At 44.3% G+C, this 13,600-nt stretch overlaps 1 protein-coding gene across 3 annotated transcripts in view; it reads right to left on the reverse strand.

The window, feature by feature from the left end:
* Positions 1-306: 306 nt before the first annotated feature.
* Positions 307-13,600, reverse strand: part of Insr (insulin receptor) — a 134,821-nt gene continuing 121,527 nt past the window's right edge. For all 3 annotated transcript variants that reach the window (XM_085685286.2, XM_085685285.2, XM_085685284.2), the window contains 4 exons: positions 13,438-13,597; positions 11,264-11,393; positions 8,494-8,628; positions 307-5,297 (listed from right to left, as the gene is read on the reverse strand). In XM_085685286.2, coding sequence (XP_085541412.1) covers positions 4,943-5,297; positions 8,494-8,628; positions 11,264-11,393; positions 13,438-13,597 — 780 coding nt within the window. In that variant the 3' untranslated portion in view covers positions 307-4,942. The remainder of the gene's footprint in view (positions 5,298-8,493; positions 8,629-11,263; positions 11,394-13,437; positions 13,598-13,600) is intronic.

Below are 13,600 nucleotides of genomic sequence, written 5' to 3' on the forward strand. Positions count from 1 at the left end.
CATGGTGGCATGTGCTTACAATCCCAGCACTAGAGGCAGAAGCAGGCAGATCACTGGAGTTCATTGGCTGGTCAGCTATGAAAAATCCTGTCTCAAAAGTAATGGTGGACAGCACTTGAGAGACAATATCTAAAGCTGTCCTCTGCACATATGCTTGCACATAAGCACTAACACACATGTGTATCTGTATAAATACACACACACACACACACACACACACACAAAGAACTCACAATTTCCCAAGTTTTCACTTAATAAATTTCAAAGCCACAACTCCACCCAGAACAACATGGATACCACATAAAAAACAGTCTCAGATAATTTATTCCAAATTTTAATATAAACAAGTAATTAGCCTGTATTGTACATGCAGAACAATTTCAGTCCCTTCCCTCCCCTCACAAAGAAGGCATATTCTGTACATGATGCTACTTGGCTCTTGTAAGAAAACATCACTGTTTTGGGTGGGTTTTGAGTTTCTGAGTTTTCTATAGCACTGTGGCACATTGGATCCCACACTGCTGATATATGGGGTGTAACTACCCAGGCACATAAAGGGGCAAGGAGCAGCAACTTTGATACAAAGGATAAGGACCAAACAAGCCATTCCTGGACATGTGCATGGACGGACAGACACACACATACACACACATATTTTAGGGTCCTTCCTTCTCAAATGATAACAAGGGTCCCAGGTTTATGATCTAGTTTTTAACAAGTTTTTGTTTTGTTTTGCTTTGTTTTGCTGTTTTAGTGGCTCACATATAGATAAAAAATTGACCAGAGACTGATTCTGAACCTTGATTGGCATCAAGTAAACGCAAATACTCACTGATCTCTATTTCTTGAGGACCACCAGAAGATAAATATGCCTTCAGTCATGGTCTCTTAAAAGTTTAAACAGCAAGGGATAATCATTTATTCCTATTTCACAACCTCATCTCCTGTGTAAATTCATATTCTGAGGAACAATCTGGAAGGTTTTCTAAAATGGCTCTACCCTATGTGTGTCATTTGTACAAAATCAGTATTTTTCTTTTCCATGTTCAAAAAAATCATAATTTTTGAAGATTGTATGTTCTCATGAGTTCACCAGCTCGTATCCAGAACACATTCACCTATCAGGAACTAGAAAAACCTTTGGTAGAATGACAGCCACTCATTTACCAAGATTGCCAGTATGAACTAGACTTGCACAGTGATACTGCTCATTGGCCAGTGTCATGGTGGACTTCAAATAAATTTATAGTCCTTAACCCCATAATTAATCACTCTGCCTGGTAGACTATCTGCCCTGGTCAGATAAGAAGAGCGACTTGTGCTTGGACTGGTGACATCACTGCCACAGAAACAGACATGCAGCTCTTCCTGCCCGTTTCGACATTCTCCCAAATTGTGCTCAGCCTAACTCCAGAAAACCATCAGTGCTCCTCCCTTCCAGTTAGCTTCAAATGACAGGAAGCATCTAGAAGGGCTCCGAGAACAGGAACATTTCCTGGTGTGTGCTTGCTATCATTGAACCAGACAGAATAATATCTGCTATTACCCTGGAAAAAATGACTGGGCGGCTTTCACCATGACCATAAAAAGACTTTTAAAATGATGAGACATCTTTCAAAGCACACAGCGAAGTGTCGATGTAACCTGGTTTTCTTTTGTTCCCCTCTCACCCATCACTACAAACTCTCAGGACAGCCATGATTTTCTAGGTCCCAAGGTTCTTTTCTTACAAAGCTAACATCTTCTGAAGCCAAAATGAGTCTCATGACCCAACAGCTGCTTATTCCCTCCCCAGCAGCATTAGATATCAAAATGGAATTGGTGAAGTCTTTTTTGATAGGGTCATCCCAAGTTAGTACACCTCTCCAGAGAAGATGGAGAAGAGTGAACTTTAAGGAATGTGCCCTCAGATGAAAAAAAGAAATGTGAAGCCTGAAAACAGAGGCCATGCTGGCCCTGCCTTGACTTCTAGACTTCTCAAAACTTCACAAGGCCAAACAGTGTCAGCTTGAATTCAACCAAATCCCAGCATAGGGCTCCTATTTTATTGCTCAAAATATGTTCAAGAAACTGATGGGTTTTGGATTAGGATTTCCCCCAAACGCCCTCATGTTGTATAGGAGGTGCCCTCAGACACCCAAGGCCTCACGGGTCTGAAAAGGGCAGAGAAATAACGGCCAGAGAACTCAAAGTGCCTTTGCATATTGTCTGGGGGATTTCGTGCAACAGCTGTCGGTGTTAGTTCATCACCTCTCCCCAAAAGACCTTAACATGAGGACCTCACAGAGAGGCTAAATCAAGATGGACTGAAGCACGGCTTCTGTGTGAGGAGTTTGCATCACCAAAAAGCTGTATAAGGTTACACTCAGAAGGATACCAGCAAAGAGAAGAATCCGGGTTCACAGGAAGGTTCTAACTTCATTCCAACTCCCTCCCTCAAAGTTCTTCCTAGTTTGTGGCATTCAGAAATCAGCTGGTCCACAGCTCCCCAACTCAGAGCACGATCCAGCCAGAATTCCAAAGCCTCAACACCTGTGATTGAACCTCATCCTAACAAGACACTGAGGTAGACTGTGCTGAGAGAAATAAAAACATGACCCACACTCACCTGTTTTTATTTTTTCCTTGATAAAAAAAAATTTACATGCACACCATTTTTTTACAAAAGTGATTTTCAAGAGTGATTTTATATATTAAAATAAATACTTTCCCCAGTAATATAAGAAAACCTTTTGAATTAGAAAAATGTGGAAATTCCTGCTAGTGTAGCATCTGACCACTACAAATTTACTGTGAAAAGGAAAAAGAAACAACAAATATCAGACCTACATGTCTTCCACTGATGCACAGACCCTCTAGTTACAAAGTGATTTGGGTGAAAATAACTGTGACTTTTTCTTCTTGTACCAACCATTGAGTTCCCTGGTAACATTTTTACATCTGTCAATTTTTTTAATATAAATTTGACAGCAACTGGCACTCAGAGTCTGTGTCTACTTGTGTTTTCAACCAAGAATTAAGAGGGTTTGGGGGTGGACACTGTGTCTTTATCTCACATCTCTTAGAGGAGAAGAAAGGTATCAGATATTTGTGGGGAAACACAGGCAGGGAAGAATGTGTGGGAGGATTCTGAGCCCCATCCATGAGTTCACCATGGCTGTTTCTTTTACTTGAGCAGCTGTAGTTTTATGCAAAGAGGAAGCTGTGGGTTCACATCCTTTCAGGAGTTCTTGGTGGTGGGAAGAAAGTCTCTGATGTCTTCTCCAGACTGTAGTCTCTAGGGACTGAAACATTAGCACCTGAGAAAGAAACTCAGGCACCACACCTGCCCGAGTTGAGGTCCCTGGGCACCAAGAGCAGCTGTGGGAGTTTAGTGTGGAGAACAGCCAACATCCCCCGGGGGAGGAGACCAACAGCTATTCCAAGGGGGCATCTCCTTATATTGCTTAGTGTTCTCAAAGTCCTCCTGTGTCGTTGCTCTTTGGGATGAGTTTGTTGTGTTTATACAATGACTGAGCAACAAGTAGGCCTTGAAGAGGTGAGGTACACAAGCAGAGAAAAATCCCAAAGATGAACACAGGTGTTCTGGAAGGCCAGCTCAGCTCCAGGATCACCAGTGTATGCAAGTAAGAAACATCCAGTCCAACTTGCTAGAAGAATCAGTCAAAAATCCAGTTTCCCATATACTCCACAAGGCCTCACAGTGTCCTAAAGGGCTAGCAGCTAATGTGGTATAATTTCCCGAAAAACATGTGCTTCAAAGACCAAACACAAGAGGCCATTCCCTCCTGTCTTCCCACACAAGCAGGTGTGCCCACTACTTCCTCTGCCCCCAAAGAAATAATAACTTATTAGGCTCATGCCAGAGATTCCTTAAGCATTAAATATGTTACAAATATATTCTCAAAATTATCATCTGACTTCTTTCTACTTCTGTCCGGTGTGTGTGTTTGTGTGTGTGTCCTTTGCTTTGTTTGGTCTTCCAAACACCCTTGATGAATCCAGACCAAATGGTCCTCCCTCAGTTTTTGGAAAACATTGCAAAAGGGAGGGAAAGAAGACACCTGAGCAAGACTTCTGAAATGACCGAGAAGCATCTCTAGACGGCACAGACGCTGAGTTCCTAAGAAGGAAGGATAAGGTGAGGTCACCCACTCCAAGCAGCAGGAGCTTCATGAGCCAATGAATTCCTCAAGCATCAGTCCAGATAATGTTTAACACACACACACACACACACAATCCCCACCCCACCCTGTGATCTCTAGCCTGGACATGACACGCACACAAACACACACAGGTGTGCACAGGAGCACACACAGAGGACTACACACCCTTCCCCAAAATAAAATATGAAAGCAGCAGCTATTGGTCAATTTGAGGAACTGATTTTGTGAATAAAGAAAAAAAACTAAAATAAAGCCCCTCTCTCAGATTAATAATATCTTCTCAAAACCCAACCCTGCAAAGCATGTAACTCTAGAACAGGGTGTTGTGAGTTGGGTTTTTTGTTTTTTTTCTGTCTGTCTCTCCTTAGCTTTCTTTCTTGTGTTCCATAAATAAATTCTGTCCTTGACAACTAACTGTAACTCAGACACTAGCAAGAAAAGAGAAATGCCTGTAAAAACAGGTGCATTCTTTCAATCTATGAGGAAAACAACAGCAACAACAAAATCCTGGTTTGAAACCGTGGATGGGATAGGGGGACGTGTCTGTGGAAAGCCCAACCCCTCTAGGTTCACAGTTAGCCCTCCACTGGCTTGCAGGGTTGGCAATCACACATGTGTATTTTTAGGTCAAAAGACAAACAGAAACGTGTATGAACTATCTCTGAGCTCAGTTTCACATCTGGGTAGAGTCCTGATAATCCTGAGTTTCCTGGAGGCGGTCAAACTAGAGAAGAGTTTTAAAATAGAAAGAAAGAGTCCTTCCCCAGCAGGCACTGTTAGGAAGGGTTTGACCTGGGCAGGGTGAGTACACGCCCATTCTTCTTGCCCCCGTTCATGTGGGTGTATGGGATGTGTTCATCATAGGTCCGTTTGATGCTCAGAGTGGACCCTCCCTCCCGGCCCCCAGCCTCTTCCCTGTGACAGTGAGAGGACCGATCCAAGGGGACATTTTCCATGTCCTCGAATTCCATTTCCAGCTCCTCACTCTCGGGAGCCTTGTTCTCTTCGCTGTAGAAGAAGGAAACCTCTGGAAAGCTGGGGTGGAGGTCATCCTTCAGCAGGTTGACAATTTCCAGGAAGGTTGGCCTCATCTTGGGGTTGAACTGCCAGCACATGCGCATCAGGTCAGTGCTGCAGGAACAAGAACCAGGGTGGATGAGCCTCAATATGCAGCCAAGCCAAGCAGCTCCCTCATACTCTGCCCCACTATAGACCACATCCAAGTAGTAGACTCCTTGCCTCGGCTGCGGCTGCACATATGGCAGTCAAGGCTGGAAGACGGCTGTGAAAAGCAAGCTGGCAAGACTTGGTAGTGCAGGCCTGTCATCCTAGCTACTCGGGAGGCTAGGGTAGGACAGCTATAAATTCAAGGCCTGCCAAGTTAGAGTGACTTTCAGACCAGCCTGGGAAACTTAGTGAGACCAAAGCCTCTAAATTAAAAGGACAAAGAGGGACAGTGCTCAGTGGAGGAAGAGAGAGGGCAGAGGAAAGGGAAAAGAGAATGGGAAATAGAAAGGAAAGGAAAAGATTGGAAATGGAAGGAATGGGGAGGGAAGAGGACAGAGGTGGGAGAGGGGAGGAGAAAATAACATGGTGGAGCTGAGAAGCTGTCAACCGGGGAAAGGGTCCCAAGTAAGGAAAGTTTCAATTAGGTTGGGATGCTAACATGCCCGTGGGGGTTGTCTTGATTGTCAACTGACAAGGCAAGATCTGGATCTGTGAGGATAACACTACACCCTTAGCAGGGGCTCCTAAACTTCACGAGAATGTGGAAAGCAAGCCGAGAGCAAACAAGGAAAGATCACATACTTATTTCTCTCTGCCCTTGACTGCAGATGTGACCTGACTAGCTGCTTCCTACTTTGACCTCTCCATTAGTGATCCAAATAAGTTCTTCCTCCCCTAAATTGCTTGTGGTCAGGTTTTACCATGGTAACAGAGGTGAGGAATTGGACAGATATTGTATTGTACATCGTTTATTCTCCTACCCATTCCCAGTCTCCTGTGTCTCAGGAGTTACCAGTATGTTTCACTCCTGTCTGGAACTGCTTGCTGAGGCTTACCTGTACCCAACACACATTCTAGACTTAAAGACTCTTCAGGGCTGGTATCCTTGAGCGCTGGCAGGTACAGCTATATGAACTGAACACAGGGAGCCAGCTCCTCATATATCAAAAGAAAATGTTAGGAGGGGCCTTAGTCATAGACACAGCCTGGTAGGTTCTGCAGTATTTACAGGACTGAGGTCCACTGGTGCCTAACATCATACAAGAGTTCATACCTCATCCTTACAGATTCCCCAAGAGCCCCAGGCTTCTACTTTACTCAGTCTAAAACATTAAGAACAGGAACCAAGAACTTCCATTTGTATTTTTACCTTTTCCTTTCTCCCACGTAACTTGACCTACAGCAAATTTCAGACCTTGAATGAAATCTGGCCCCCCGCATGTGTCTATAAAGTTTTATTGTCACAGGGTATAATGCTGTTTCTTAGATGCCCTCCAAACACTGAGCTGTTGATGCAACATGTTTCTAGGTATAGCTCTGGGGAAGTGTTTGGATCATGAAGGCACTAACCTAGTCAATGGATGAAACCATCAGTGGAGTAAGAGGAACACTAAGAGGAAGGGCCTTGTAGGAGGAAGCGGGTTATTGGAGGTATGAATCTCAGGGGTACATTTTACCTCCAGCCTCAGTTCCACTTTCATCCTATCACCCTTGTAGTTGAGTCAAGTGAGCATGGAGAGAGACTGAAACTGTGAGCCATAGTAAGTCTTTCCTCCTTAAGCTGAACTTCTCAGATATTCCCAGCAGTGACAGCTAACGAACAGGGTCTCATCCATGCATCTACGCGATGCCAATGACTGTATTCAAGATACAACTGCACAGCCATTGTGCTGTCGATATTTATAATAGAGCCTTTAGGGAAAGGCTGTGGACCTCTACCCTGGGGTTCAGTCTCCTTTCCATTTGTTATGATGACAAAATGCCCCAATAAAAGAAGCCTAGGGAAGCAGGGTTAATTTTAGCTCCCAATTCCAGGCTACAGACCATTAGAGGTGGGGAAGGAAGGCAGTAGGAACTTACAGCAGCTAGTCACATCACATGCACAGTCAAGACACATAGAGAATGAATGTGTGCTCGCAGGCTCAGCTCGCTTTCTCCACTTTATGCAGTCAGTTCCCCTGCCTAGGAAATGGTGCCACCAACAGTTGGATGGTAGGTGACATCAATTAGCATAATCAAGACAATCCCCTACAGACATGCCCACAGGCCAATGTTACCTAGACAACTCTCCTCCCAGACAATTCTAGATTGTGTCAAGTTGATAATTAAAACTAATCATGGCAGGTAAACCCCCCCCCCCAGTTCCCAACCAGTTACAAACTGGTCTGATTAGGAAAGGGCAATGTTTGGAAAATTTTGAATGTGAAGAGAAAAATACAAATACAAGACAAATGCAAGCACCTACACAAAGATACAGATAGTAACACAAAATGGTTATAAAGATTTGGTATGCAAGGTTGGGAGATGGTTCAGTCAGTAAAGTGCATGCCCCTCAAGCCTGAGAACCTGAGTTAGTTCGTCAGAATCTACATAAAGAATATACACATTTACAATCCCAGTGCTGGGGAGGTGGAGATAGGAGGATCCTGGGGACTCTACAGCTGCCCATCCAGCCTAGCTGAATAAATGAGTGGAACGCCAATGGAAGGCCAGGTCTCAAAGGAGTGAATGATGCCCAAGGTTGCCCTCTGGTCTCCACATATGTATGAACAACAGGTATGCACAGGAGCATTTTTAAAAAATTAAGGAGCTAAAGAGATGGCTCAGTGGTTAAGAGAACTTATGCCTCTTGAAGATGACCAAGGTTTAGCTCCCAGCACCCATGTATTGGTTCACAGCTACTTGTAACTCTAGGTTCAGGGGATCTGACACCCTCTTCCAGTGTTCTTGGACACCAAACATCTAAGTTATGTACATATATGCAGGAAAACACCCACATACCTAAGATTAAAAATAAATCTTTAAAACAGACTTGATATGCAAATGTATACATGTAGACTGCATGACACATGAAGAGGCATAAATATATGCAGACATAAGCACATATGTAGGCATATGTGAAAATGTAAGTGTGCATCCAAAATGCAATATGCAAACACAAGCCTATAAGTAGAGGCATGCTACACAAACATACATGTGAGCCTAAGGCCTACAAACCCAACACACTCATATATACCTGGGATATACAGACAGAAAACATATAAAGTACAAAGCCTTTTGAATAGACTCATCACACTCTCCACCTCTTTTTTATACTTACAGTCTCTCGGGACAATTATCAGGTGGATCCAGATAGCCTCCATCCATGACAAATTTCAACACCTGTTCGTTAGACAGGCCTTGGTATGGTTGCTCAGCCAGACTAGTGATTTCCCAAAGGACCACCCCAAAGGACCTGCCAATGACAATTGAGAGCAGTTAACAAAGAAGTCAACTAAACACACACACACACACACACACACACACACACACACACACACACACATACACCCTCTCTCTCAAGCATATCCATTCATACTTCTTTTGACTTAAGAGAACTTGGCTGGCCAAGTAAAACAATTGATAGACTGAAGCAATAGCTCAGTTGGCAAAGTGCTTTCCACCAAAGTATGAGTACCTGAGTTCAGTGCCCAAAACCCATGTAAAGAACTGATGTATGGGCCAGCAAGATATCTCAGTAGGCAAATACTCTTGCTGCCAAGCCTAATGACCCAAATTAGATCCCAAGGACTCATATGGTGGGAGGTGAGAAGTGACTCCTATAAGTTGTCCTTTGACTTCCACACATGTGCTGTGGTATGTTCCTCAGAACACACACACACACAAAGACACAGACACACATCTAGCTCTCTCGCTGTGTGTGTGTGTGTCTTTTGTTTAAAGCAGGGCTAGCTGGGGAGATGATTCAGTGACTTATGTGTTTGCCCCACAAGTCTGAGGATAGAAGTTCAAAACTCCAGAAAATCATATAAATGCCAGGTGGGCATTGTAAACTAGCTGTGATTCCAGCCTCAGAAGGCAGAGAGAGGAGATCACCTGCATTGGTGAATAAAGTAGAAGAGCAGTCAAAGATAATTTCCAATATCAACCTCAGAACTCTACATGCATGAATGTATACTTGGTGTGCACACACAGATAAACAACCACATACATATGAAAATGGGGTAAAGGGGAAGCTGGGTGTGGTGGTGAGCACTTGTAATCCCAGCACAGGGGAAGCAGAGAATCCCGAGATCTCTGGACAGCAAACCTAGCCAATTTAGCAAATTACAGGTCAGTGAGAGACACTGTTTAAAAAACCAAGGTAGAAGTCAGGCAGTGTGGGTACACGCCTTTAATCCAAGCACTTGGGAGGCAAAGGCCAGCCTGGCCTATAAGAACTAGTTCCAGGTATACCTAAGTCAAGTGATGGTGTGTTCTTTAAACCAGGTGCCGCCCAGTCTGCAGTGGCCCTGGAGTCTCCTGGGGCCTATGACAAACTGCTCCATGTGGGTAGCTTGACTCTGATCTGAAATATTGGGAACAGAGTCCCCTATGTCAAGAAATGTCATATGTAGGTCAAGTAGCTGATGACCGTGCATGCTGGCAGAGAAAAGAGAGGCCGGAGATGGAGACTAAAATGGACTGTCATGTCCTCTTGTCACAACACGTGTGGCTATGCATTCAATGGCCCAGGTGCCAAATGCTCAGTGATGTTTGTTTCTTTTTTTTATTATTATTATTATTAAATTATAAAAGTTTCCATTTCAGCCCCTCCTCCCACCACCCTCCCACTCCCCCCACTCCCTCTCCCCCTCCCTCTCCATCCCCCAGAGAAAGTCAGAAACAGAGTCTGCCTCTGACACACCGAAGCTGAGTTCATCCTCCAAGTTCTACAAGAAGATGAGCATGTCACAAACAGGTCTCCACAGACGCGACACATATGGAGAGACAGTCATGTAGGGGGCCATGTCTTCCAGTACCAGACCACTCCACCGCAGATTCCTCAGACTCTGTGGCCCAGTCCTGAGGTGAGGCCCAGACTCTTTATCAGTAACTCAGACAGGGGAAATGTCAGGAGGGAACCAACACAAACTGTGTCTCTACCGGGTGAGAAGCTTTGAACCAGACCCTGGACAAGCAATGAAGCACATCCATGTTGGATGCTTTAACATCTCTTGAATTTAGTCATAATAAACTGCCCATTCCCTCGGGGAGAAAAAAAAAAAAAAAAGAACTAGTTCCAGAATATGCTGCAAAGCTAAAAAAAAACCTGTCTCAAAAAAAAAGAGAGAGAGAGAGAGGGGGGGGGGGAGGGAGGGAGGAGAGAGAGAGAGAGAGAGAGAGAGAGAGAAGAAAAAAAACAAACAAGGTAGATGGCACCTGAAAAGGAACTATGCCCAAGGCTGTCACATGCTTTCCAAATGGAAACATGGAAACCTGTGTGCACTGCTGTGGGATATTTGTACACTGTATGAAGATACATTGCTATGATTGGTTTAATAAAGAGCACAACAGCCAAAAGCTAGGCAGGAAGTATAGGAGGGATTTCTGAGGAAAGAAAAGAGGAGGAGGAGGAATCAAGAGGCAGGAGAAGCCAGGAGACATGGAGAGAAAACAGGATGTGCAAGATAGAAGAGAGGTAATGCCATGTGATAGAATGTAGATTAATATAAATGGGTTAATATAAGTTATAAGAGCTAGTTAGGAACAAGCCTAAGCTATAGATTGAGCTTTCATAATTAATAAGTCTTTGTGTCATTATTTGGGAGCTGGCTGGCAGGACAGATAAAGACTCATTACAACATGTGAACATACACACACACACATGTGCACACATGCACACACACCTGCAACAATTTATGTCATAATTCATAAATAATTCTTCTAAAATCATTCTCAATCAATGCACAAGGACCCAGAAAGAACTACCTTCATTTCAATATGTGGAAGGCAGGCTTTCCTCTACCACCTCCTGCTGACCCCATCAGTGTGACTCCTGCAGGAGTTTAAACCCAGTACAGACATCTACCCATGTATGCATAACTTACCACATATCAGAAGAAGCAGTAAAGACTCCATCCTTCAAGGACTCAGGTGACATCCACCGTACAGGCAGCAGGCCCTTGCCCCCTTTCCGATAGTAATCTGTCTCATAGATGTCTCTCGTCATTCCAAAGTCTGACAACAAACAGTTCACACGTTTTTCAGTTCATCATCCTAGCATCGAGTCTTCCACCTCACACAACACCACTAGAGGGTAGGCAAATTCCCCAAGAAGAAGTTAGGGAGCTGTACCTGAGGCTGTGGATGGAGAATAGGGGCTACCATGTAAAGGAAGGGGAAAAGAGGTTCCTAAAGACAAAGAACCAACAGTCTGGCCTGAAGTTCTCAACAATTTATCCTTCCCACCTACTCCTTCCCCAGTGTCCTGAACAGACCTTTTCCCTTTTTCTAAACAACCTGCTGCTACCGTGACTCAGCTGCTCACCCAAAAACCATAAACTGGGGGTCCCCTTTTGACCCTGCCTTTTGCTCACACCCCCAAACAGTGGGCAACCAAGGCTTTCTGCTTCTACAATTTCTTCCCAATGCATCTCACTTCTCATTGCCTTTTCACAAACCAGGCTCACCTCCATCTGTCCTCTGTGCATCCTCCACCATGACAACATCCCACTATACAAGGGCAGCTATGTGAATAGAATCATACCCCTTCCTGTTCCTACTGTTTTTGCTGCTTTTTCTGAGACAGTCTCACATATTCTAGGACAGCCTAGGGCTTGTCATGTTGCTGAGAATGACATTGAGCTACTGATCTTCCTGTTTCTACCTCCACAAGTGTCAGAATACATGCACCACCACAACTAGGTTGGGGGGTGGGTTCTCATTAATGTAGGAAGGTCTTTAGGATCATAATGCTGTGAATACCATTGGTTAATAAAGAAACTGGCTTGGTCTATAGCAAGTAGAACTTAGTTAGGTGGGAAAGCTAGGCTGAATGCTGGGAGAAAGAGGGCAGAGTCAGAGGGAAGAAGTCATGTAGCCCTGCCGGAGGTAGACACTGGATGGAACTTTACCTGGTAAATCACAGACATGTGGCAATACACAGATTAGTGGAGATGGGTTAAATTAATATGTAAGAACTAGCCAATAAGAAGCTAGAGATAATAGGCCAAGCAGTGATTTAATTAATACAGTTTCTGTGTGATTATTTTAGGTCTGAGCTGCCAACTGGCCAGAATAACCAAGAGGCCTTTTTACAACACATGTCCCATCTTCCTTCATATAGTTCGTGCAGGATGATATCACTGGGTCACGTTCCTGCATGACTCCTGTTGTTATGTAGAAGAATATCTCTTGGAATCACACATAAGTGCACCTCCCTACCTGCTCCCATAACTAATGTTTGTGTGTGGAAAGGTGAGTCTGTGGGATCTTTATGGGACCTTGCCTCTTCCTGATTCTCACTGTTGTTGTGGAGGAGAGGCAAGTCCTATGAGTTATGAAGTGCTTGCATGCCTGCTTCTTGACTTTGAGCTCAGCCTTACACCTCACTGTCCTGGGCCCTCCCATCCTATCCACACACTCCAAGCAGACATCAAGGCACTTCGCATCTACTTCTGCTGTCTCCTACATTCTCTGACTCAACCTTTGGTCTTGTACTAGGAAGTACTAACTGTCACCTGGACACAGGCTAGAGTCACCTGAGAGGAAAGCCTCCATTCAAGAACCACCTAGATCAGATTGGCCTTGGGGCAAGACTATGGGGGCCTGTCTTGATGGTTAGTTGATATAGGAGGGTCCAGTTCACTCTGTACAGCACCATTTCTTTGGCAGAGACTCCTGGGCGATCTGTGAAAGCTAGCTAAGGATGAGCCAAAGCAAACCACCAACCAGCGTTCTTCCACGGTTTCTGCTTCAGGTTGCTGCCCTGACTTCTTTGAGTGATGGACAAGTTGAAACAAACTCTTTCCTCCCCAAGGAGATTTATTTATTTGTTTGTTTGTTTGTTTGTTTACTTAATTATGATAGAAACAGGCAGGAAACTAGAACAGAAATGTTGACTTCTGGGCCAGGAAAGTGCCTAGAAGTGGGTAAAAGTACTTTTCAGGCAAGCATGAGGACCTGAGTTCTGAACCCCAGAACCTGCCATTCTACCCACACCCTGAATACACACACACACACACACACACACACACACACACAGAAGGATTCCAAGACACACCTCCAATTTTGACGGTAAAATCATGAGCAACCATGCAGTTTCGAGCTGCCAGGTCCCGGTGCACAAACTTCTTGGCATTCAAGTATGCCATGCCATCAGCAATTTCTGCTGTCATCTGAATCATCTCTTGCAAGGTAGGGGGAGGACGGCCTGGGTTATTCTA

Source organism: Myodes glareolus, chromosome 2 (assembly GCF_982192425.1).
Source record: "Myodes glareolus chromosome 2, mMyoGla1.1, whole genome shotgun sequence".
In the NCBI taxonomy this organism is placed as follows: domain Eukaryota; kingdom Metazoa; phylum Chordata; class Mammalia; order Rodentia; family Cricetidae; genus Myodes; species Myodes glareolus.